This window comes from Saccoglossus kowalevskii, chromosome 21 (assembly GCF_978046115.1).
Source record: "Saccoglossus kowalevskii chromosome 21, keSacKowa6.1, whole genome shotgun sequence".
Classification (NCBI taxonomy): domain Eukaryota; kingdom Metazoa; phylum Hemichordata; class Enteropneusta; family Harrimaniidae; genus Saccoglossus; species Saccoglossus kowalevskii.
Window position 1 is genome coordinate 7,601,115 of NC_140661.1, and position 26,790 is coordinate 7,627,904.

General features: G+C 35.7%; 1 protein-coding gene across 1 annotated transcript in view; it reads left to right on the top strand.

The window, feature by feature from the left end:
- Window positions 1-9,150, top strand: part of LOC102804383 (acid-sensing ion channel 1-like) — a 78,843-nt gene extending 69,693 nt beyond the window's left edge. Inside the window, exons 3-8 of the mRNA XM_085495430.1 lie at window positions 2,802-2,931; window positions 3,310-3,500; window positions 4,067-4,274; window positions 5,158-5,317; window positions 8,473-8,564; window positions 8,921-9,150. Coding sequence (XP_085351556.1) covers window positions 2,802-2,931; window positions 3,310-3,500; window positions 4,067-4,274; window positions 5,158-5,317; window positions 8,473-8,564; window positions 8,921-9,150 — 1,011 coding nt within the window. The remainder of the gene's footprint in view (window positions 1-2,801; window positions 2,932-3,309; window positions 3,501-4,066; window positions 4,275-5,157; window positions 5,318-8,472; window positions 8,565-8,920) is intronic.
- Window positions 9,151-26,790: the final 17,640 nt, after the last annotated feature.

Here is a 26,790-nt window from a genome sequence, read left to right on the forward strand (position 1 = left end):
TCTAATAGTCTTATACATGTGATACGTGCTGTTTGTATTACCATGTAATTTGTTATGCGTAATATTATTTATTTATTTATTTCTGATGGGACGGAAAAATGATTTTCTGTAATAAACTGGAAAAATTAGTATAGTTGTCAAAAAGATGATTTTTAATATACGTATTCCATTGAATATTCAGAACTAAATACGTATACCGACATATTTATAAGCAATGACGTAAATGAATGGAATTAGTTACTATGCAATCTACTCCAATTAATTAGTGTAGCTAAATTGAGATAATATTTGTTTTAAGGTTTATTAATATTTATCTTCTTTTACATAAACAATATCATATATCTGTATTTAATGACTTCTTGGCGTACAAATGGCTGGCGTACAAATAACAAAAAAATAAATGCGATTAATTTACCGATATTTACTATATGGGGAAGCCATTTCGAATATGACCTGGAACTGAATGAAGTGTATTTCAGTTTCCTACAAACTGGAGGGGGGATCAAACTGTCGAGGCAAACAATTCCTTGACATTAACATTTGGCCAACCGATAATAAAATTCTACCGCATTCGTAGTTTTTACGTAGAAAATTATTTGCATATGAACATACCTTTACACGAGGAACCTGAAACAAAGAAATCGTGATCTTATGCGTGCGTTTTTATCGTCGCTTGGGACTCAATTCCCGTGTGTGCGTAGGTGAGGACCCCTCCGTTTTAACGTTGAAGGTGATGCAGAATAATAACACTGAGAATATAGTGAATTAACCACATATAACTACATAAATTAGCACATTTTTTTTCCACCTATATACAAAAAGGTGTTCACAAGAGCATTGGCTAGTACATAGATGTCAAACCGTGGTGTACAATAAAAAAGAATATACACTAGTACTGGTGCATATTTGTTGCGCATATCTTTGATAAGGCTATACATTATCATATTTGAGCCAGATTTAATTGATCAAAAATCCAGATAACAATTATAACAAAAATCCTCGAAGCGTTTCTGTAGAGTTAATCTCTGAGGATTAGTATATCAAATGCATTGATCCCCCTCATTTCATAACACGTCTTTCTTTTCTTGATTAAGATATTGACTCATGTATCCACTTAATCAAACATATATTCCCATTCAGGAGTATTATTGATGCTTTCACTTAAACACATGCACCAATTCATCTAATCAAATTCACAGACTAATTGATTAACAATTCTGTTAGCAATTTGTCACGTAGAAACTGTATAGTCAAAATGACGTGCTGGACCTTGCTGTATTCATATCCATGTTCTCAATGGGGGGAGGGGGCTCTCTGGGTATGAATACGAAATGTGTGACGTTTGCTCAAGGCATGATTCAAAGACATGTTAAAAAGCTATTTATTTTCCGGGGGACTGTTTTCATGACATTCTCACCTCTAAACAATTCCTGTACTTTGAGTAATCATTTTCTTCTCGAGTTTTGACATTTCTATTTCTGAGACTAAGTTTTTGCATAGATCCTAAAAATCATGATGTATATCATATATGGGATTTGTGAGCGGTTAAACAAGTTCTACATAATTTGGCAACATCATTTTCTCAATGATTAACTATAACACAGCGAGAGTTCGGTAGATAGGGAGAGTAGTGCAGTGCAAGTAATTTGGAAAAAATATGCAAGTTTGTATTCATTAACATATAAAAAATATATACATAAATTTAGCATAACTTTGTAATGCTGTAATTGAAGTAGTCTTAGCATATCTCAACGGACTGGATCTTTATCATGATATTTCGTTTCCACGACAAGCTAAAGTAGAATAAGGGTCTTTTTGACAGATTTACTGCTCACGTACTTTGTCATATGCGTACAATTTAGCCCATACAATATTGACAATCTGTAATTCTGTATAATTTAAGTGTGTTTTATTGTTCAGTGTAATATTGTTATTTGCAGTAAGTATTTCCAATGTTCAATTGGTACTGTTGACATGCCCCACTACTTTAAGTGAAAATTCTAACTGTCCATACAGTGCATTTTTACACAACCATGTTTCATGTTTTAAAAAACATGACAGGATCCAGCTGGGATACTATCGGGACCTATTGATCACATAAATACTGATAGATACTGCGAATGGTTGAAAAAAAACATAGTAAAATATTGTCTTTTAACAATAAATTCACCTCACTTTTTTAAAATTAGCGGCTCATCTGATTTTGTTTTTATTTGTATTTATACCGATAAATAAATCAGAAGAAATTCCGAAAGTACACGTTTCCGGTAAAGTCAGAGATGCGAAGTTATTTTCTGGCATATGAATGCCGCATTAAAAAATATGCGATCTAATCTTCCCATCGAAAGATACAATCTGCTGTGACGTAATGTCGCATTGCACAATAACATTTTGAGTAGTTTTGATAAAGGGAAGGGCAATTAACCATATGTCGAAGCGCCCCTGACAGATGAGAAAAATTACCGAAAACAGATCGCGTAATTTATCACTTATGTCATCCATAATCCCCACTAAGATATATTCAGGAAGACGCTTGGCGCCACTCTTGGCAAGAAAATCAATTTCGCAATGTGGCAATTACCAAGAGGTATCGCTACAACAAAATACATGTCGTGTGTTGTACGTTGATTAGTGTGACAGTGCGACATTTTAATTAAGCGGTTCACACCTGACATGGGTTCTTTGTTATTTTGATAGTTCCATATTGCCTATATAATGGATTGTATGAATGTGAACACTTTTGTTGTTGAGAAAACCAATATATATATTTAAATAACATTTTTTTTCACACGTTCAACTAGTGTCAATGGAATGGTAGAGAATGCGAAGAGGAGGCCATCTCTCATGTATTTACGCATTATGGTAGCTGTTATGCTTTCAATAAGTACCATCCAGATACTGATCATTACCATTCGAAGAGAGCTGGCACAGGTAAAACATTGTTTTGCAAATACCATAATGTATATTAACTTTTTTCAGTGTAAATAAACGTTAACGCATGGTAGTCTGGAAGAAACAGCACGGTTAAATACAATGTATACCTTCATTTGTATATATCAGTTTATGATATACATGTCGGAAAATGAGGAAACTATCTTCAAAGAGGAAAAACGAATTGATGGTGAAAATGTATATATGAATGCATTTGTTTTGCAGTGACAAGTTGGTGATAACTTGAATTCGAATCATTCAGGGAAACTAACACAAAACATAAAGTGTTGACGTATTATTATTATTATTATTATTATTATTATTATTATTATTATTATTATTCATAGTTCTCAGTAATTGCTTTTTATTTCCCCCCAGATAATGGCTTGAGACTTATTATTAATGTTAATACACATGAGCATATGCCAACAATTGACTTAGAAGATTCAGCCATCAACGTTGGATTAAAACTGATGATACATTCGAGGCAAGAGCCCCCGTACGTTAAAGAGTTGGGATTTGCTTTAGGAGCTGGCAGCCATTATTTTATGTCCTTAACACGCAAAAAGGTAAATATATCATACTCTCAGCACATAGCCCTGGTGTCAAAGAGAGAAAGTATCTTTTCATAGTATTGACTGTCCTTCCATCATCTTCTTCTTTCAAATTGTTTTACAATTGTTTATTTATGATAATGTCCCTGGTTTTATTTTTAAGTAAATTCCTATAGTGATATTTGGGTAAACGTAATTTACAACATATGTCTTGGAAGTTGTATATTTGTTTCTTATGAGTATATGGGTAATATTGGATATTTTTGACTTCCCGAGTGATGTGGGTGTTTTTACGATCTGATTCAGTTTTATGTATCGGTGGTTCTCACTCCAAACCCATGTTTATGATTCCTTCATTTTGGGTTAAAAACTGCTAATGTTGCGTAGGAACTTGGTTCATCTACAGTTTTATTGTAGGCCCATCTACTGGTTGCTTCTAAAATATGAATCAGATTCTTTTTATAGTGCAGATCTCGACACAGCGGCGAAACTACCACTACACTACCACTACCTATACACTAGTATGAGTAGTGATTTTTAATTAGCAATACAAATCACACACAATTTATCTCATTGTACAGATAACAAGACTCTCGCAGCCTTATGGTGATTGTGAACCGGTTGTTTTACCAACTGAGCACTATGATCACTACTCCATGTCAGCATGTCGGATCGAATGCGAAACGGAGTTGCTGCTGAAACACTGTGGATGTCGGTTGGTGGAACAGCCCGGTGACTACCAAGTATGCACCGCGGAACGTGTGCATAATTGTGCGCATAAAACACTGGGTATGTATGAATTTCCACTCCACAAAAGATCGTGGAAGCAAATGGCCGCTAAGATATCTATGAGAGCGAGAGAACGAGGCGACATGTTTCGTGCTTCTGTTCCTGTAGACCAGGGGGAAGCGGACATGTTGTACTGGGGGAGAATGGAGCATTATTTTAATAATAACAATAAATCACTTATTTCTCTCGTTCTCTTCTCGATTTTGGCGTCCATTTGCGATTATGGCATATTGTAAGAAAATCACGAATCTAGTTCCGTATTCATAGCACATAATTACATTATTTGCGATATCAGCTGTAGATGGTGTGAATATATTTTAAATCATTGTGGTGTTCGTGTTTGTCCGCCTTCGTCATCAAATCCGCCATTTTGTTTTATCCTCGTTCGGTGCTAGTTCAAATATATAGGCATCACATCACAAAATGGCAGAGGATAATAACCAGACTACATCGAGGCAATCAAAAAGACGGGACAAAACTTTACAAATCATATATTGTACATACAATAGCCATTATAATATGAGAATCTGTGAGAACATCGTTTAATCATCCCGTGATATTCAATCTTCCATTCTGTGGTATCTGTAATGGAAAACGTACTGTATCTGAAACAGCTGCTGACCTGACCTAGTCTTTCTACTTGTCACGTGTTCACTTTCATGCATTTTGTTTTTGTGATGCCCAGATCGGTCTGTACATGAGAAAACGTGTCTTATTTATTGCTCGACGAAATAATGCTATACCACAAATTACTAGATCTAAACGTCTCCATAGATACATTGCTTTGGGACGTTCATTAGTAAAAATGTGTGTTTTCATAAAACATATAACTGTGAATAATGTTTGAAATAAAACTCAATGATTGTCTTTTAATTTAATTCAGATGAATATATCGAAGGGTATCTGCCATTTGAATGTAAACATACATGCCACACGCCTTGTGAAAGTGAGGTTTATTCATTTACAATGTCCACTGCCCTTCTGAAAAAGGACATTAGAAGATCAAACAAAGCGATGTCCAACTACACACTTGAACACATAAGGTAAGTTTTTAAAAATAATAACGTATCTTCTAAATTAAACAGGTAGTTGTTTTGAATAGCTATAACTGGGTCACAATGCCAGAAATGTTTCGGTCATAGAATGCTTCAGAAAACAAAATGCTCTATTCTAAAATTATTTCCCTCTTTTTCAAGCACCTGGCATCCCTTAGTGCATCTACAAGATCATATTTATTTCTCTTATTGATTTGACTATGTAGCGTGGTGCTTTGTCCGTTTTTTATTTTGTTTTTGTCTTATGGATTGTTTTTGTCGAGTGTTGTCAGTCGTTTGCTTTGGGCATCTTCTCATATGATCTATGTTTAATGACCCACGAGTGGGTATGTATCTCCACTCTAGAATGTTTCGGGAATTTCTGGCCAAAAAAGCTTGAGGAACCTGGCACTGACATATACAACGTGTCACGTGACAATGAACACGTTTCTGACTCTGACTTCTGATTCTGGCATTACGAATTCTTGACATGAGTAACTTTTGTTCGAAGATTAATGGTCGGGATATACTATCTCTACGTATCCAAGCATCAACGACTCTTTAGTCTTGTGTAGCATTCTGAGATATAAAAAAAAACATCACAAATTTTCATTGAGGTTAGCGCAGTAGATGTAAAATCACTAAAAATGTGAACCACGAATTGACACGATACACTTAATATTAGCACGAATATTATATATCGGATATTAACTCCAAAAAACGTAAATATTCTTCATATATATTCTTCTAATAGATATAAAAAATTATGACAATTCCTTGTACCGGTTAGTTGGATATAATAACTAGTCTCTTTTATATTAATGTATGAAACACGATTCTATCTAAACAAACAGCGTAACACATTAAAAACTAAAAAAGTCCATTATGTCATGAATCGCTACCTACAAAATAAATTCGAAAATAGAAAAAAACGACTATAACTTAAATAAAATCAAGATTGAGTAATGAAATATTAAAATTTAGACGATAAATTAAATGAAGCAAAAAAGCATGTACAAAATGTTTGTTCAATCTTGATGAAATAATAATAATTTATTGCACAGTGTTTGTGAAGCTAATTATCGTAGAACTATTTCGCATTCAAGCAGTGTGTATTGGACATAACCGCTTAAGTGAACGAAAGAGTGTTTCGATTAAACCCTCCTTCTATACGATAGCGATCTGACGCCTCGGCACTTAATAATCTGAAAACAACAAATCACTGGGGCCCGGTGAAATCACTGAGGAATTTGCTTGTCACTTCAGGACAAAAATCAGTGTTTTAAGTATATGTATTAAACATGAGGGGCTTTCATGGGTGATTTAAAAAAAAATGTGAAATCTGAAAACTGTGTTTAAAAAAAAATCTTATAAACTGAATGAATATTGCGCATATCAATAATTTAACATGCAGAAGAAAACGCACATATACCTAAATTATATTCGTGATTCGAACTGGCAATCAGAGCAACAACCTCGTCATTGCAGGCAAATGCGCTGCCTATCACTATCACATTTTCGATCACAATGTATCCCTTTTGCTGTGACAAGATCATAATAAAGGGCGTGGGCGTCGCGCCGCGTCCTGTTCGATATGGAACGCGTACAACGCAAGTAAAATACATTGTTTATGTTAAATTCGAACACGCGCTGCGATTATACAGATTAACAACATGCTTTATACTAACGAAAGTGTTTATGATTGGTTAAATCTTATAAACAATCTGATTTACCAATGTAACATTAGTGATCAGGGTTTATGTTAATGAATTTATGCTTATTATGTATGCGTGTTAGCGTGGCGAAATATAAGAGGTTGGTCTTGGGACCAGCAGCTCTGTTTTGGACAGAGAATGCGACTTAAACGGCGGTGGTCGTCGCGCCGCGTCCCGTTCGATATGGGACTCATAACGACGTACACAACGCGAGTAAAATACATTGTTTGTTTACATGAAATTCGAAGACGCGCTGCGTGACGACCACCGCCCTTTAATCTAGGTGATATGTTCTGTTATTGGAAGAACCATGTGATAATTTCAGCAACGAATCGAATAGATGGAAAAACGACCCTAGTTGTGATATATCCTAGGTCAGAGAATGATTCGACCAATGAATTCCAACTACCATGCGTCCTCTGGTGCCACTGCAAAAAAAAACAACATCGGAAAACATGATTTATTTGCACCTACCATCATAAAATACACAACCAACGGTCATATACATCATACACAATGCTGTCTCATTTAAGCTAGATGAGGTCGTAAAATTAAAACTTGGTCATAAAGTGAGAACGCCAATGCACCTGTTTACTCTTATCAAATTGGAGATAAATGGGGAAATGGTTTCAATTTGTTAAACACAAGATCACATGTTTTGGTTTAATCGATTTGCAGCCAGTTTGAAATTATTGTTTTCTCCTGGGAATTATTTACATGATAATTACAATTTACCGATTTTTCTAGACAATCTTCCGGGCTGTTATAAATTAATTTTCTGGTATATATAGGTTTACCAACACGAATAATTAAATCAGCCAGATCTTTAAGGCATTGTTTGTCTTGTATGTGGTTGTTGCAATGCGTATGGAATATGTTTTCTGCTCTTTGAACATTCACGTACATGTTCCATAGAGTAGCCGTGTGACGTCACTGAGAGAAAATTATAGATCAGGATCACATATGTATATTTCTGTTCCAATATCACTCATTCGATATAGATCTGTGACCACGTGATACCATGAATCAACTGCTCACAGATTATTACATTGTTTCGGCGAGAAAATGCTTATTTATCGAAACGAGTTGTTTTGAACTTTCTGAATTTAGAAATGGAGAATTCTGAAATAATAACCAGTCCAAACTCACATCTGAGAAACACGCCTTAGTTGTGTATTTGTTACAATAAATTAAAAGTGAATTAGCAATAGACCGTAGTTATGGATCACAGTAAATACACGGTGCATCAAAAGAAGTAAGCATATCTCTCAAATATCTGCTCCACATGGAGTTAGAAAGTAATTTCTCTATCTGTATATGAATTCTATATTTTAACAAAAAATGTAAAATATCTTTTCAATATCATTTTAATTTAAGCAGATTAATAAATGAATGTTTGTACGTGTCGACTAATTTGAACCATCGTGAAATTGTTGTTTTTGTTAACAGGGAAAACGTCTTAGCTCTCACAATGTTTTTTGAAGAATTGAATTTTGAGACAGTGGACCAGCTTCCAGAAACTACTATAATTGATCTACTCGGTAAGTAAAATTTTCGACGTTGACTTTGTTACATGTCAGCAGATGTCTAACATACTTAAAGGGCGGTGGTCGTCGCGCCGCGTCCTGTTCGATATGGGAACCATACAAATACACTAGTACACAGCGCGTGTAAAAACATTGTTTAATTACATGAAATCGAACACGCGCTGCATGACTACCACTACCCTTTAATGATGTTATTTGAGTCAATATGTTGACAGGTCAAACATTGTCAAATATTCTATAAACTGACCTATCGAGCGGTATATATCGGTGGGTGCATAGGTAACCTTTCTTTGATCTTCCCTACAATGTTTCAAAGCTTCGGATGTGTAATACACTAACATACCTTACAGGTATTATTGGAGGCAATATGGGACTCTTCCTTGGTGCTAGCTTCCTCACGCTGTTACAGATTGTCGAGTATTTACTAGACGAGTGTGTTCACTGTTGTAAGCGTGCTGGTCGACGGAAATCCAGTCGAAATAGAACCAAGAAACAGCGACTTGATGACCGAGAAGTTCATGCTCCTTTATCTCTACCAGAACGTCCAAGAACCCGTATGTTCATGAACACGACGGTCTAGCAGAATGCATGCGCGAGATGTCTTTTCAAAACAAACTGCATTCAAAAACGTTTATTCGTCAACGAATACTGCTACTAATGAACGTACAATACATAAATAAATGGTACAGTAACATACCATGTTCACAAAAGCAGTATACCTCTTATAAAAAATAGTTCCTACACAACATTAAGATAACACAGTTATATGAGAATACGAGTTCGTGCGTTAACAGTACCAAAGTTCGTATTTATAGGCCGTCGAAGCACTGTGACGTCATATGTTTACATTTTTGCCAATCACCACACGAATACGCGATAAGAAATGTCGTTCACTGATCAGAACTAGAACTAGCTCATAAGCTGTTGTGACAGCGTTGCGTACAAGTTGTAACATTAAAAGGAATACATATATATAAATTTCAAAAACCTGAACATTCGTGAACAGCAGCACTGTTATTTTATCTTCGGGTGCGAACAAGAGGTTTTTGCCCAGCAGTCAATGCGAACGCGCTCGTGCGCAAAACATGAAGAAGTACGACGGTCTATACGAGATCTCGTACAATAATGGTATAGTCTTGCATTCGATGTTTTGCTTATATCCAATTGTAGATTGTTGCGGTTATAACTTTCCAGGAAAAGATGGGTAGTTATATGAGCAACAAGTAGACATATTTAACATCATAACTGAATTACATAACTGATTTGTTTTACTATTATTAAGTATGTTATTCGATTCAAAAAGCACGTACGTACAGAGTTCATATTTAAAAACAAAAAAAACAAAATGGCTTCCAGGAAAGTTGTTGTTAATTTATTTGAACAAAACTATGACAACGAATACTTTGCAATTTCCGTGACAGTGGTAATCGTGCTAGTTGTTGGTAATTGTATATGACACAAAATTTATCATTTTGACAAAGGGGTAGGTTTTATCCCGGATTTGTAGCAGTTTTGAATGAAATTTGGCGAAACATTGCTGGCCCTAGCGGTGAACAACCCGTAAGCGCACCACCTAGACTGGATTTTATGCGCGCGAATTGAGGACAGCGTTCGTCAAAACTGCAATTTGCACTAAACTAATATCAATCTGCACTAACTATTTGCAATCTGCACTAACTACTTGCAATCTGAACTAACTACTTGCAATTGAATATATTGTTTAGATGTTAATTAGTTTATCGGTCTTAACACTTTGAAGAAGACTAGAGCGTAGAACTTTTACTTGTCACAGTTGGTCTTACCTAATATACAAACACGATTGTGTTTATTTACACTTTTCACTGACCTGTAGTACGCATCCTACGCATCACTGTATCATACAATATATGATTTGACACTAATATTAATGTATTATGATGACGTAACGGTTCATTAGTTTTCACATCGTCGAACATTAGACCATTGACAGTTACAACTCAGTAATATCCATTATTCACAACTTTTAATTTTAAATTTAAAAATCCAACCGTAAATAAATGTCAGTTTAAATAATATCCCACGAGAGACATAGACAGAAATGCTGTCTACGACGACGGTGCGGATAGACAGATGTGTCCTAATTAATAATGGGCCTAGACAAAATACACTATTATTCAGTCTCGCGTGTGCCAGCAGATTACACCAGCTGTCCAGTTTAATTTATTGCAAATTGAGAACACTAAAATTATTTCCTCTGTGAGCCATAAGGGAAGGAATTCGGTTTATGGCAATATCTCATAGGATGTAGACAAAAACGGTGTCGTAATTATCGGTAAAATAATCGTCTTGTATTGCGAATTTAAAATTTAGAAAATCGTGGGGAAAATGGATATATACCCCGAGTAATGATGTTTGGAAAATAGTACGCACATCGATTATACATCAAAATGAGTCACATTCAAATGGTTTCTCTTTGGAAGCTGAAGTATAAATCATACTATATACATCCAGGATCTGAATCATACCGTTATATCAACGAGCAAGATGCTCTCTGAGAAACTCAGTTTACTTGTGAATGGTGGGTGTGAACCCAGAGACTCACAGCAGGATGGGCCACTTGTCAGTAACGTTTGCTGGACACAACTATCTATAATCGGATTTCCAAAGTTGAGACAGGTGTATACTAAAACTTGCATGTTTATGATAGGAAATGATTATTACCATTACCATGTCTCCAGACAAAAACAAAGCAAAAAAAGTTTTGTACGAACTGTGTATTATGTTATCCAAATTAGTGAATCAGAACTTGAAACAAATAATCATTTAAATCAAATAGCATATGCAATTTATTTCACAATTTCTCCAATTTAGCGTGTCTATGAATCTAACAAATGTTTAGTGAATCAATGCTTTATTGTGTTACTTATCATGATTACACAATGCGTCATTGTATTCCTTGTTTTAAGTGTGAATGTAACAATCCTTTATTGTGTTTCTCATTCTAATGAGTTTTCAATGAAAAATGTTTAATTGTATTCTTTTTTTTACTAATTGTTCAACAAAACAATGCTTTATTGTGTTTACAGTGTATTTAGTATTTACGAAATTGTTATAAATTGAATATAGAACTTGAGTCCATTTAAAGTTTCAGGGTACACGAATAGGGACTCTGCTGCTGGGCCAGTCCATTAGTACCTTCCATGGTCAGTCAAAGGTCACAATCCTTAATAATTAACGCTTTGTAATTATTTAACAATATAATTTTAAAAAGAAAAGAATGTCTCATAAAAATTACCTTTTTTTTGCTCATGACACTAATAGTATACATACAACTGTTCGTTCAAACAATCACCCGTCTACGGACTCACCAACTCACAACACTGATTTGTACAACTAGTTTGCTACGTGGAGTCCGACAATTATTCAAAACACTATGCAGCAGATTTCCGATCTTATGTTTAATGTTTTGATTGAAAGTAATCATTTTTTCCAGGAACCAAATGGTATTGTTCAAATACATCATTTAATGTATTAAAATATACTCAATTTTAAAGATCCGTATAGACATTTACGTTATGAGTAATATAAATGGCCCTTATGCTGTACTACATTATGGTGGTTCATTGGTCCTCAATTTAATAGTCAGAACATGATCAACTAAATAAACTCGTTCAAAATTCATTTATAATATTCTATACAATAACGTCCTGCCACAAAAAGAGTTTGCCCAATATATTAAGTTTGTAATAATGTTTTAAAGATAGAATATTAAAATATTTGAATTATTGAGCTTCGTAAATGCTTTAATCACATTTTGCACTTACGTACTAGTTGCATACTGCTAGCCAATGATATAGCTAGCTATATTCTTGTTTTGTTTTTATCATTATTATTTTACATTTATATCGATCGTAAAGAACAAATATCTCTCCTAGTTTAAATACCTGGAATGATTCTATTTAATGGATCCGAAGAATTTTTCTAGTTCTAGACCGTTTTTCATATATTTATTTATTTAATCGAAATATCTGAAAAGGAATTTAAGTCAGATATGTATTGGACTATCAGTAGTCGTTTAGATACTCGAAGAATATTTGTATATAAATTATATTTAATGTAGATACTAAGAACACCTTGTGAAAATGATAGATGTGTTTGTAAATAATTACAACATGAGATAGTTCTGTGGTTTCATAATGGAAACAGTGTAATAGTTGTGTAACTGACTGTGGTATATGTTAGCTTATTTCTCTCTATGACATATTCAGACAATTGTTTCTCATTTGTAAAAGTTTACAATTTCCATTATACATGTGTACTAATACATAGTATAGATTTGTTCATGCTTTTGTTTCTTCTATCAATGTTCAATATTGCAGAATATATTTCTTGTTTTTAACACTCTTAAATGATTGCTGCTTGTTATTATGATATTGGCATCGTGGATTCAATATATGTATATAGTTTTACCGAAACGTATTCGACATGTGGGTCTTCTCGTGACCTCGGTGCATCTGAGTGGAAACATACAAATACACTGATAATATGGTGTCCATGTACAAGGTTACTTCCATTGTTTAATTGAATAAATTAATTGTGTGTAATATGGAGATGTTCTCTTTGTTTTATTGCCATTTATTTAATGAAGTACGAGTAATTGCCTTAGCTGCATACTGATGTGACACATTTAGATTGACAGGAAGGTAAATTGTCTTATAATTTTGGTTCATAAACATTATTAGTTTTATAATGGTTATACAAACAATTCTAATTGTTTTATTCCCTTTTTGTATATGTTGGCTCATTAATAAAAGAAAGACGATTCGAAAAAATGACATAACATTTTGGAAATAATGTCTTGTTGTGCCGCGTGGTGGCGCAACCGTGATTATCTGGACATATAGGGTATTGTCTTTGGTACCTTACTACACGTAACTAGAGGGTACTGTCTTTGGTACCTTACTACACGTAACTAGAGGGTACTGTCTTTGGTACCTTACTACACGTAACTAGATGGTACTGTCTTTGGTACCTTACTACACGTAACTAGAGGGTACTGTCTTTGGTACCTTACTACACGTAACTAGAGGGTACTGTCTTTGGTACCTTACTACACGTAACTAGAGGGTACTGTCTTTGGTACCTTACTACACGTAACTAGAGGGTACTGTCTTTTCTACCTTACTACACGTAACTAGAGGGTACTGTCTTTTCTACCTTACTACACGTAATTAGAGGGTATTGTCTTTGGTACCTTACTACACGTAACTAGAGGGTACTGTCTTTGGTACCTTACTACACGTAACTAGAGAGTACTGTCTTTGGTACCTTACTACACGTAACTAGAGAGTACTGTCTTTGGTACCTTACTACACGTAACTAGAGAGTACTGTCTTTGGTACCTTACTACACGTAACTAGAGGGTACTGTCTTTGGTACCTTACTACACGTAACTAGAGAGTACTGTCTTTGGTACCTTACTACACGTAACTAGAGAGTACTGTCTTTGGTACCTTACTACACGTAACTAGAGGGTACTGTCTTTGGTACCTTACTACACGTAACTAGAGGGTACTGTTTTTGGTACCTTACTACACGTAACTAGAGGGTACTGTCTTTGGTACCTTACTACACGTAACTAGAGGGTACTGTCTTTTCTACCTTACTACACGTAACTAGAGGGTATTGTCTTTGGTACCTTACTACACGTAACTAGAGAGTACTGTCTTTGGTACCTTACTACACGTAACTAGAGAGTACTGTCTTTGGTACCTTACTACACGTAACTAGAGAGTACTGTCTTTGGTACCTTACTACACGTAACTAGAGAGTACTGTCTTTGGTACCTTACTACACGTAACTAGAGGGTACTGTCTTTTCTACTTTACTACACGTAACTAGAGGGTACTGTCTTTGGTACTTTACTACACGTAACTAGAGGGTACTGTCTTTGGTACCTTACTACACGTAACTAGAGATTACTGTCTTTGGTACCTTACTACACGTAACTAGAGGGTACTGTCTTTGGTACCTTACTACACGTGACTAGAGGGTACTGTCTTTGGTACCTTACTACACGTAACTAGAGGGTACTGTCTTTGGTACCTTACTACACGTAACTAGAGGGTACTGTCTTTGGTACCTTACTACACTTAACTAGCAATAGAGGGTGTCATTTTTACTAACGTAGTGTACATAACTGACTTTAGTAAGTGCGATATTGGCTACCTTAGCACTCAACGATCAATAGAGGGCGTTGTTGCAACTACCTTACATACTGGCCATAGAAGGTGCTGAATTGGCCAGCTTAGTGTCACATATGTTGCTGGCTTGGCCAACCTTGCGTAGAACACTGGCCATTGAGGCCATTGTGCCACATAAAGAATCCCGTACAGGTTACTAAAGTCGTACACTTTCGATAAAAAAGTAAACTAAACTGCTGGCAAGAAATATGTTAACTCCATAATGGTTTTGCAAAGGATTGTGGGATAGAAATATTCTAAAAAGGCGTGACGAGGTTTACTATTTAACATTACAGTTGCATCAATTTTTCAACAAAAAGCGTTTACTAATTATATCTGCAATGACATTATGAACTTGTCGAAGTGTGAAATAATAAAATGTAAACAAAAAACAAAAAAAATAAACTGTATTAACTAGTAGTGGTTCTCGTACAATGTATTTTACACGCGTTGTATACGTTGCATGGGACCCATATCGAAGACGACGCGACGCAATGACTGTGACTCTTTAACAGTATGATCATATATGGGTAAGGCGCATTCGAGGTAAGGGGTGCATCAAAAAAAAACTCAAAGGGTAAACTATGTTTTCCCTCAGTTATTACTAGTTGAAACCCCGCAACATTAATGGTATACTCCTATGTTGAATGAGTCATCACACAGAAATGACACAAGTCCATCGAGGGTTGTACACACACGTTTGCACACGTGGGTTGAAGTAGTGAACTCGAATAACAGTACATCTGCTCTAGCATTGAAAATACACAATTAAAATATCATTTAAATAGTGGTGACTCATTATTAGCCTATATACATAATATGATCGAGTTTTTGGTGCCTTAATCACAATACATTGATGTTAATGCATATGTTTATACGGGTCGAATGCCGTTAGAAAAGTAATACCATCCATCATTGTTATTTCAATACATGGATAGGATCAATCATATCATTGGATCCTCGAATTTGATATCTATAAACAACTTTAACATTGAGATCTCAGGGTGGAGAAAGGGGGAATTAGCTTCACCCCTGAGATTCTTCGTGTTATAGTGTCTACCAGTACCACTGAATGTTGCTTGCTGTAGAAGCGTTCCCACAATAAAGACAGTTTATTTAATCGTAAATAGATTGCATGTATGTATTATTTATTCACTGTCCTATATGATTCCATGTTCGGTAACGACGGTAGTAGTTTTGTGTCGGTGGTATCACGGCTGGTTGCCCGTACGCTCGTAAAAGTATGTTTTCGCCCCTGGCAGTTGGTGGTCTGTGAAGCGGCACAAAATATGGAACATTTGAACAGTGGTAAAATACAAATTTCATCATTTCTGGCGTCATCCTGGGAAACAATTTGGCTCGTAAATGAATGAAGGTAAAATACAATTTACACAGCTATTCTACCAGTTATTTTAAGCCCCCTTTCCAAGTGTGTAATAATAGTCCACCCTAAGTGAACATTTGCATACACAAGTTATCAATGTTTACTGTTGTTAACACGGAATATAATCAACATGAAATGTCTATTGTTGGAAGGGTTAGATGTCATGACTTCAAGTCCCGTAGTGTGAATAATAACAACAACTTTGGCTCACTCCAGTCCGATATTCGAATGTTCAAAATATGAATTAAACGTTTTATTGGGGGGTCATGATTGTTTGTTACTTCTTTAATTAAACCAAACATAGCGTAACTATTACATCGTTGCCCCTTGAGAACCTATAATAAATTACAAATAAGAAATCAGAATGGATATAAACTTAACGATGTACGTGCTGCCTCATCGTCTGAATTGCACAGTTTCGCTAAAGCCGGTTATTCATAACCGGCCCGAACCTGTGCGTGATCGTGTTAGGAAAAGCTGTATTTCACAGCAGCTAAATTGAGTCATTTGATTGGGCGCGGCAAGGAGCAGGCGCCACCAATCAGAGTAGGTGTATCATAAACGTGAAGATCGGAGAGCTCATCAAACATTAAAACAATGGCGTTCCCAAAATTTCTTATTCAAACGTTAAAAATTGTTTGTGGGCAAGTGAATGAGGACGATGGAATGTCTAAACTGTGTTTTAGTAAACTGACAAAACTGTCGAAACTGATAACATATTGACTTGCCCGATTCGGTTTCGTCGCAACACAGCCCGGCAACACAGTCGAGATACTGTGTTTGCAATCAACACGTCATTTTCCTCAGATACAGCACTAAGCGCTTTCTTTTGATGATCAGTAAACTCGTTCAGAGAAAAAAGCTAAACACGTTCATTTGATTCCGCCATTTTAATTTTATCATGAAATGTGTAGTTTCTTTCCACGTGATCTCTTTCGTGAGTTCTGATTGGGTGATGCAAATGAGCCGAAGTGAATCTTATAATCGTTTGAGGGCGCGCGACATACATTAAATCGTGGTGAAATCTGCCAAGGGTTAATGTTGAGACTACGGCCGAATAAATGGCCCTTGGCTGGCGAAGATGGTGCTGCTTGGTACGATCTTTTCCTTGCAGGAAATGTTAGAATAAAAACTTTGAAACAACAATATATATGAACAAAATTGTGTGCGGACAATATTCTGGCAGAAATGAATAAATCTAAATATTTCAATGTGGTTAATATCTGTGTACATGTAATGTTAATCTGCCCGACATCTGGGAGATCGTGAGTTCAACTCATCGGTGAAAAAAGGTACATACTGGTAGATACTTTTTTGATTTAAAATATAAAATGACATAAAGCAATTGTACGAGTAAACCAAATTCCATTAAAATTAAAAACAACAGACAGTATGTGCATATTTGCAATCACCTTCGTTACCCTTCCTCATTTAAGGCCACACCGACTTAATTTTATGGATGACATCCGTGCGCGCATTAGTTTTCGCCTGTTCTCAACAAAAAAACAAAAAAAATCTCCAACGACGAGTCTTCACAGATCGGTTTTCTGCCCGGAACTTGCCGACTCATATTGCCGCAAAGCGCTGGCTTGTCGTAAAACTCGTTTTGGACTACCTCAAAACGTGCAAATTTTGTTGTAAATGATATTCTGCACATGCGTAATTGCGTTTTGCCGGGAATTCCAACATGGCAACCACGCCACCAAAACACGTGAGCATAAAAGTTCAGAGAAAAAATGGACGGATTGTTGTAGACTAGTACGCAATTGACGTCGACCAGGGAGATGTGACGTTTACACAGCTATACGAGAGATTGGTAGCGGCAAGCGAGTTTCGCCCAGACAACTTTAAGGACATATTGTCCAGAGTGGCTGTCCCGCGTTTCTTATTATTTTTTTTTTTTTTGCATTTTCTGCTTCGGATAAGTGAGTAATATTTTGATCATATGACGAATTTTCATCAAGATACATGTACATAATTTTTCTGCATCCAATTTTTTGTTGACTCTCTGTTGGTGTTTTTTTTCAATATTGAGCCTCTTATAATTTGTTACATAGTTGAAGTACTTCTAGAGCATTTGTGTCTACACTTAGTCTATCTGAAGTGTCACTTTAAAAGCTGTAGTTTGAATGTCAAAGAAGTTAATTTCCATGTTGCTGTTGACAAACTTATTGTTCATTTTTAATTCAATTTTTTGTTTCAATACAACACAGTAAGTTTTTCTTTATTATTGAGTTGATTTGTATGAAAGTGTACATTATCAGCCACGTATCTACTCAGTGCACAGGAAGTCGCTGCAACTTCTATTCAGCTAGGGAAAACTATAGTAATCAAATAATTACATGCGAACACCTAGGATAATAAGCACATGTCGAGAATCAATATAAACAAAAAGGAGAAATGCGTAACTAAATGTGAAACAGCAGGTTGCCCAGAGCTGCAATGCAAACCAATCAACCGACCATGCTGAATACTGGTCATATCCAAAGAATATCCTCGGGGGTGGACTACGTCACAGGATGTTTCCACGTTGCTAAGTCGCGCACCACTGTACCTAGACTGGCGCAGTCGGGGTGATTAATTTGTTTTTGTATTTTAAATAAAATAAAAAAAATCGCGAAATGGAGGTGTTAACGCAAAATCCCCTGTAACAGCGAAATTTTGCGCTAACACCTTCATTTCGCGATTTTTTTTTATTTTATTTAAACTACAAAAACAAATTAATCGCCCGACTGCGCCAGTCTACACTGTACCACGTATTTCTATGGGCTCTGCGCGCCCTGTTGAGGAACGCGGATCGCCGAGCTGGTGAAAATTCGAGAAAACAACATGAACTCAACTTTGAAGTTATCCTGAACAATCAAATTTATATGAGTTACACACGCAGAGGTAATCTTGTTACACTGTTCAGGGAAGTCTCAACAACTATCCCAAAGTACTGTTTTCCGAGAGTTTTCGGCCTTTCGGTGATGATTGCCATGCGGTAAAAATGCCCGGATGTCCGCCCCGAGGATACACCTGTCTTATAAATCGCGACCTCTAGTGACGAAACGCTTCTGTTATGTGAATAGGCCAGTAGAGGGCGCAATTTATGTAAATAATGTATTAATACAAATCGACCTCGGTACTACCATATGGTATACTAGTATTACCTTCTTTGTACATTAGTTTCAGTCAACATTCCATCCGCTGTTGTTCAAATTGTTCTAGAGATCGACATGATGATAACAAGCTTTATCAAATCATCATGGTAAGACTAGGCAATAATTGCTGCAGTAGGACTAGTACAAGCTGAATTACTTTCATTGAAAAATGTGGTTCATTTTCCGAGCCATGGAGTCTACGGTGCATTACCTGCAGTTGAAAACATTATAATCTTTTAAATCGTTTAGCGAACATAAACTTGGTTGGGAAAACGGCTCGTGTCTAGTCTGTAAAGAGGTGAATATTTTTCGCAAAATAACGTGACAGGGCCATTTCGGCTGTTTTTGTTGGGTGGGGATCCGTTGGTAATAGCGGCTACTCCTATTATATTGTCTGAGTAGCCCTCCCATATCTCGCGGGTTGAAACTTTCCGCCATCGATGTATTAGCATATATATATACATATATATATATATATATATATATATATATATATATATATATATATATATACAAATCCTGCTTTCCGCTCTTGAATGTAGTTTCAAACTCTTCAAATTCCTTTCTTTATTTCTTTCTTTCTTTCTTTCTTTCTTTCTTTCTTTCTTTCTTTCTTTCTTTCTTTCTTTCTTTCTTTCTTTCTTTCTTTCTTTCTTTCTTTCTTTCTTTTAATTCGACAGTAACTACTGTAAAACATGTCTTTCTAGCTAGCATGTTATTTTAGCTATTTTAGCTAATCTGCAATTTCGCTAATTCAATATGCAGCTAATTTAACAGAAAGTATATTCTCACAATGAGATAGTCGACACTTTAGCTAAATTAAGCTTCTGTTAATTCATGCCAAGAGTTAAATCCGCTAAAATGGCATGCAGCTATTTCAACGTGTTCTACAGTATTTTATGTATCTAAACATCTTTCTAATAACGGAGGTCGTTTTTTGTTTGTTTTTTTGAGAAATTTAAATATATTGCGAATGATGAACGTCCAAACAACAACGGAAGAAATTCCTCGCTGTGGATGACATTTGTGACGTTTTTTTTTCACGTGTGTCAGTTTCTGCTGGTGTATTTACAACTGAGTAGTCGTCTCATGAATCTCCTTCAAACTATGCAAGGTTGTACAATTTACATATATTGTACGACCTCTGACATCAAACGTCACATCATTCTACACACATATCCCACATTGTTCTACACACATATCCCACATTGTTCTACACACTTATCCCACATTGTTCTACACACACATCTCACATCGTTCTACACACGTCCCACATCATTCTACACACATATCCCACATTGTTCTACACACATTTCTCACATTGTTCTACACACATATCCCACACTGTTCTACACACATTTGTCACATTGTTATACACACACATCACACATTATTCTACGCACATTTCCCACATTGTTCTACACACATATCTCACATTGTTCTACACACATATCCCACATTGTTCTACACACATATCCCACATTGTTCTACACACACATCTCACATCGTTCTACACACGTCCCACATCATTCTACACACATATCCCACATTGTTCTACACACATATCCCACATTGTTCTACACACATATCCCACATCGTTCTACACACATTTCTCACATTGTTCTACACACATATCCCACATCGTTCTACACACATTTCTCACATTGTTCTACACACATATCCCACATTGTTCTACACATATTTCTCACATTGTTCTACGCACATATCCCACATTGTTCTACACACACATCTCACATCGTTCTACACACGTCCCACATCATTCTACACACATATCCCACATTGTTCTACACACATTTCTCACATTGTTCTACGCACATTTCCCACATTGTTCTACACACACATCCCATACAGTTATTTGAATATTATACGTGTTCTGACAGGAAATTGAAACCTTGGAGACATTGTTTGTATATAAACTAACTAACACACTGTTTGTTTGGTATCGATGCAATAGTTGTATAGACATGATTGGTTGCCATAGAGATGAGAAAATCATGTTTCTCGTCACGGTTAAGGCTTCTTTTTCGGGATAAAACAATTTCATTAAAATGCGAATTGCTTTTTAAAATGTCTAGTGAGATCTCGCATATTGCGTGAAAAGCACAGACCAGACTTCTGCCGCAAAATCGAACTATTTGATTTTGAATTTAACTTTTTTTTATACCCCAATGTCAAAGTGAAGATCTTTGAAGAAGGGAACATTGAATTGGTACACTATGTAGCTACCCTTACTTCATCGAAATTGATCATCATCAAATGTGTACATTATTAATCAATCGTGGAAATACCCCCCCCCCCCAATTTATCGTTTGACGAATCGGACGCCACTACAACGCTATGACCCTTGTTTGCCCTGTGTTGTTTCTTTTCGTTCGTTTTCACGCATAACGAGAGATCTCGTAGAGAGCGTAAAATGGTCTATTATTCCCCACCTAAATTCAATAATAATATTCGATGTTTCGGTGCGTTCTTCCTTCATATATTAAATTTTAGCCTAAAGGTCGGTTCCACCTTACTCCCAATTGAAATGTGTCACTGTAACACATGTTATGCCACTATTCAATGGTAACGACCGTTTCCAGGGAGAATAATTTGGTGGATTAGATCAGATTGCGTGATGTAACGCGATGGATGATAAATTAAAAAATAACCACATTTCGAAACTATAGACTGGATGGGTTTTGTGCACGATTCGCAGTGTAACTAGATTCCCTATGACTATTGTGATAAGTAGTTTGTCGTGGACTTTGATTATTAATACTTGATATCGCGAGATCTGGTTATAGAGCGTGTATATAGTTGGTCATCCGTCGGGTCGAGGTTATATCGCAAACTCTGGTATATATATATATATATATATATAGCTTGCACACAGTCGTTATATCGAAATGTGTTCATATAACCATGTATACAGTTGATTGTATCGCGAAATCTGGCAATATAACGTGTATGCAAATGGTTGTCCGTCGCATCTTAATTATATCGCGAAATATCCCTCTCTTGGAATAAAATTGTAATATTTATTTTTGATTCGCGGGTAAAATAAAACCAAAACCCTAACATCTATTGAACATTTAATTTAGAATAACAACCCTTAGAACACCGTCGGCAAACCAGTCACACTGGTTCTCACAAAAAGTTACACCAGCCCCCCCCCCCCGCCAAATTCTGAGGCAAATAAAAAACAAGATACAAACACGTAACGTGTTGTGTAATTACATACAAACTAGTAAACAAAAGAATATTAGTTTGTGGATTTGCTCATACTAGATATGACATGCGCGTGAAACTACATCCAGTCAAAATGTGCGGACGAGAAGAAAGGAACTTGAAGAATACCACGTGACTTTGATCGAGCCCATGTGACACGCGTCCGAGTCCGAACAAATTCGTCTGGACGAATATTACAACGCCAATGTCATTATTAAATGCCTGATGTATCCTTTCAACCGATTCCTGAATTCGGAAATACGCTGTTATACAAGGATTTTCAATGGTTTATCTAAACATGACGTTTTTGCTTAATATAATACGGTCAATCGACACGTGCGCATGCGCTGCTGAGCCCCCTTGCCCTGTCTCTTGGGCATAAATGCATGGCGCATTACAAAATACTAGTATACTTGTAGTTATGAAAAATGAAAATTTGATTTGAGTATTAACAAAGGAAGAAAACTAATAGGTATTCTAACTATTGTGAATGATCAGAAAGCGGAAATGGTGACGCTGAATTTATGTTCAGTCATGCTATATTTTACCAATTTGTTAATTCACCATGACGGCATTTTAAGATAGCGGTCAGTTTGTAAATTTCAATACTAAAATTGATTCGTTAACGGAACGGTTCTCTTTATTCGCTCTGTCTATGCTAGTTTGCCCAAAGTAAGAGAATTTGGTGAAGAGATAGGAGCACAGATTGGCTTACGGAATAGATGTTTATCAATGAGCGTTTTTGTTAAATGACAAATCATGACAAGATACATGTACATCATGAATTAATTGAAAATAAAATAGATATTTTGTGATATCCCAATATTTTTTTATTTACCCTGGTGGATGAAATATATTGACATCAGTGATACCACTTGTTTAAAACTAATCAATTGTTTAAAGACTCAATACACATGAAAACATACATTTATATTGTTATTTGTTATTTACTACTGCTTCATATTAACTAAATTTCATTTTAGTTAATCATTAACTTTAAACTGTGGCTTTTGCAGCATTTGCTCAATAAAAATGAAAAAAAACTACTACAGAGCTGTGTGTTTTACGTATCGAGACAATCATTTCCCATGCGTGTTATTGCGTTGAATTGTAGTATTTCATGAAAACGAATAATTGCTGTGCTTCAAGTAGTAATGCGTTTAGTTCACGATAAATCACTCAGTGTTTCAAACAGGAGTATTGTCAATTACATTTTCTCATTTATATTACATCCCTAACAACATTTTTAAATATATAAACCTTGCTCCAGTAATAAATAAACTTATCAGCACCATTGCTCAAGTGATATGTGTAATCTAGTAGCAATGACTTTCCGTTTTCGACATTGTAAAATTCTTTCGTTTTTATGGAGAAACATACAGTATTTTACCAAGTGAAGTTATTGCTCATGCCTGAGTTTTTAATTTCCTGTAGCTTCTTTCAGTCGTAATAAAAGACAAATAAAATGCAAAAATATAGAAAATATATATTTGTTTCTGTAATATTCTTGTGTGATCGGTAATTATGAAAATTATCATTGGTGTTCATGTTCACATGAAATACAATTTATTCTTAATATGATTCTGATGTTTTTTGTCAAAATCTTTTATTTTAAGTTTTTTTCCCCAAAACCAAAAAATATCATAATGTCACACTTTATAGTAGTGTTTCTAACTGATCAATATTATCCCCCACTACACTATAGATCACATATTGGTCAGTTCCGTTTTACACATGTAATATGGTGGCCATCTTGTTTTCTTGTTGATAATTCTCGGTGCAGCGTGACGGTGATGACGCATATTTCACTTCCTGTAACATAGCACATTTAATGACTTTATCAGATTGCAAAGTGTAAATGACGATACAAATTACAAATTGTGCGCTAAACGCCACATTCCTGAAAACGATACCCGGCCTCATGTTACATCTGCCGACTCACTCACGCCGCAAATAGTCACGGACGATGCGTCTTAATTAAGGCTTGATTTCTCAGCCGAAGTCATGTTTGACACCCATTCAGACGTGTTGACCTTTGACCTACCCTCCGTCCATATATGGAAGACAGTGGGTAAATGGACACTGGTTGCAGAGATTACACGTGATATAAAGAATTACAGAAATGCAATTGTACGTGTCCGTAACAAAAATTAGTATCTTTTTGTTGCGGGGAAAATAAATTGGGTGTATATAACAGAGCAATGCAATAGTAGCAATGTGTCAGATATAAACCCAGCGAAAATGGACGTAGAGGCGGATATATGTTACGAATAGATGTACCCAGTAACAATATAGTCATATATTTACCCATGATGCTTTTGGGTGGAAAGGACTGATTGTACATAAACTAATTGAAAATGCGATAAATATTAATATAATAAATAACAGTACTCTAAATGCAATGAATGCTACTAATAATAAAAATGTTTAGATAATAAATTCTTTTTTGGACATATGTGTCTTGAGTTTCAGTTTGACATTTCTGATACTCGTACAGCTGCAGAAAACGCCCCATCATCGTATTTTCGACAACAACGGCTGATTGGAGGTGATGTGAAGTACTGGCAAGTCCCAATATCAAAACATTTTTTTAACCGATTGTAAAATATCAATATCGACAGTGTCGAATAAAGCCCTCACTTGCAGATCTAAAAGAACTAGAGATTTTGCGGTCATTCAGTCAGCTATAAATGATTAATCATGAAACAAGAATAGTTTTAGTACTATGGCATCACTTATAAGCAGATTGGAGTATAGTATCAAGATAATTAATTGATTGATTTGTAATTGATTTGTTATTGCCATTTCGATTAGACAAGTTTGGAAACTAGGACATAGGGCAATAGTTTTTGAACATCAATTCAGCACCAGGTATTTCGCTGGCAACATCTTGTAAAAAATGTCGTTGACAATACATGTGATACTGGCAACCACATCTTCTCGAAGATATACTAATATTTGGTCTAAATTACATGACGTAATGGGCAATGTCTTTATGATGGCTATTCTATCATCAGTTCCTTTTATGATGCGAACAATTTTCAATAATATGAAAAATATGTTGTTTGGTTACCATTATTGTCATGAATTAATTTACCATAATCTTCTTCATAAATCGCCTTTAATAAATTAATAATATCCCTCTGTTTATTGTTGATACATCCAACAACACAGCGACACGAGCAGCAATCAACGTAACAAAAACTACACGTGTGTTCACTGACAACCGACGATGGACCCGAGACTGAAAAACATCATATTGCTCGACTGCTTTGGCATAATGCTTACAGCATTACGTCATTAAACGTCGGTCACCGGTGCACCGGTGTCATGGTTGATCACTTACCGGACAATAATCACCGGACAATAACCACCGGACAATAATTATCTATGACATTTAAGTTAATAATGCCCACTGACAAAACTATCAGTGTCGTCATTATTGACAATCAGTGGTATTTTCTATATTGTTCTATTAGTTAAAAGTTTGCTCATTATCAGCGTTTTCAATAATCAAGAATTGTTCAGCACCTATCAGAAACGACACCAAACACACTAACCAATCATATCCAACAATCTCATTAACCAATCAAATCAATCATCAATCCCTTTGTCGACAACCTCTCAACAAGTTATATATAGGAACAGTTTGGTAATTATTGTTGTCATGGCGATATCAATGTTTCATTAGTTATTATGTTGCAAACTGGTGGTACAAGGCCAATCAGCTGTTACGAATCAATAACTCAAGAAAGACGTTTGGCAACATTTCAAACCTCTCATTTCTTACGCCTTCGGTTTAGGAGACATTGAATATTGTTTCTGCAGTGGAATTGTAATTCTTGTCAAGAAAGCGTGAAGTACATGCCAGATCTAGCGCGCTATGTTGCCATGGTAGCACATACAATAAATAATTTCGATGAACAATTAAAACATCAGATCTAAATTTGACGCTGAAGCTTGTATGTAATGATGTACATCAACGGCCACGCAAATAATTTACTGCATCAAGCGAGGAGTTCACATGAAGGGGTCAGAGGTCGAAATTTATGTCAGGAATGATTCTCATAATGGGGCACCAGTTAATTCGTAACGCATTTGTCTCATATTAGAGTTGTCAGATGCCAAGCACGTAAATCGGTCACAGTAAAAATATAAATATATTTAGAGTACATCTTATAGGAATGTGTTGAAACCTATTCGGTTATACTTTCAAGGTATCAAACCATTAAAGCAGCGAA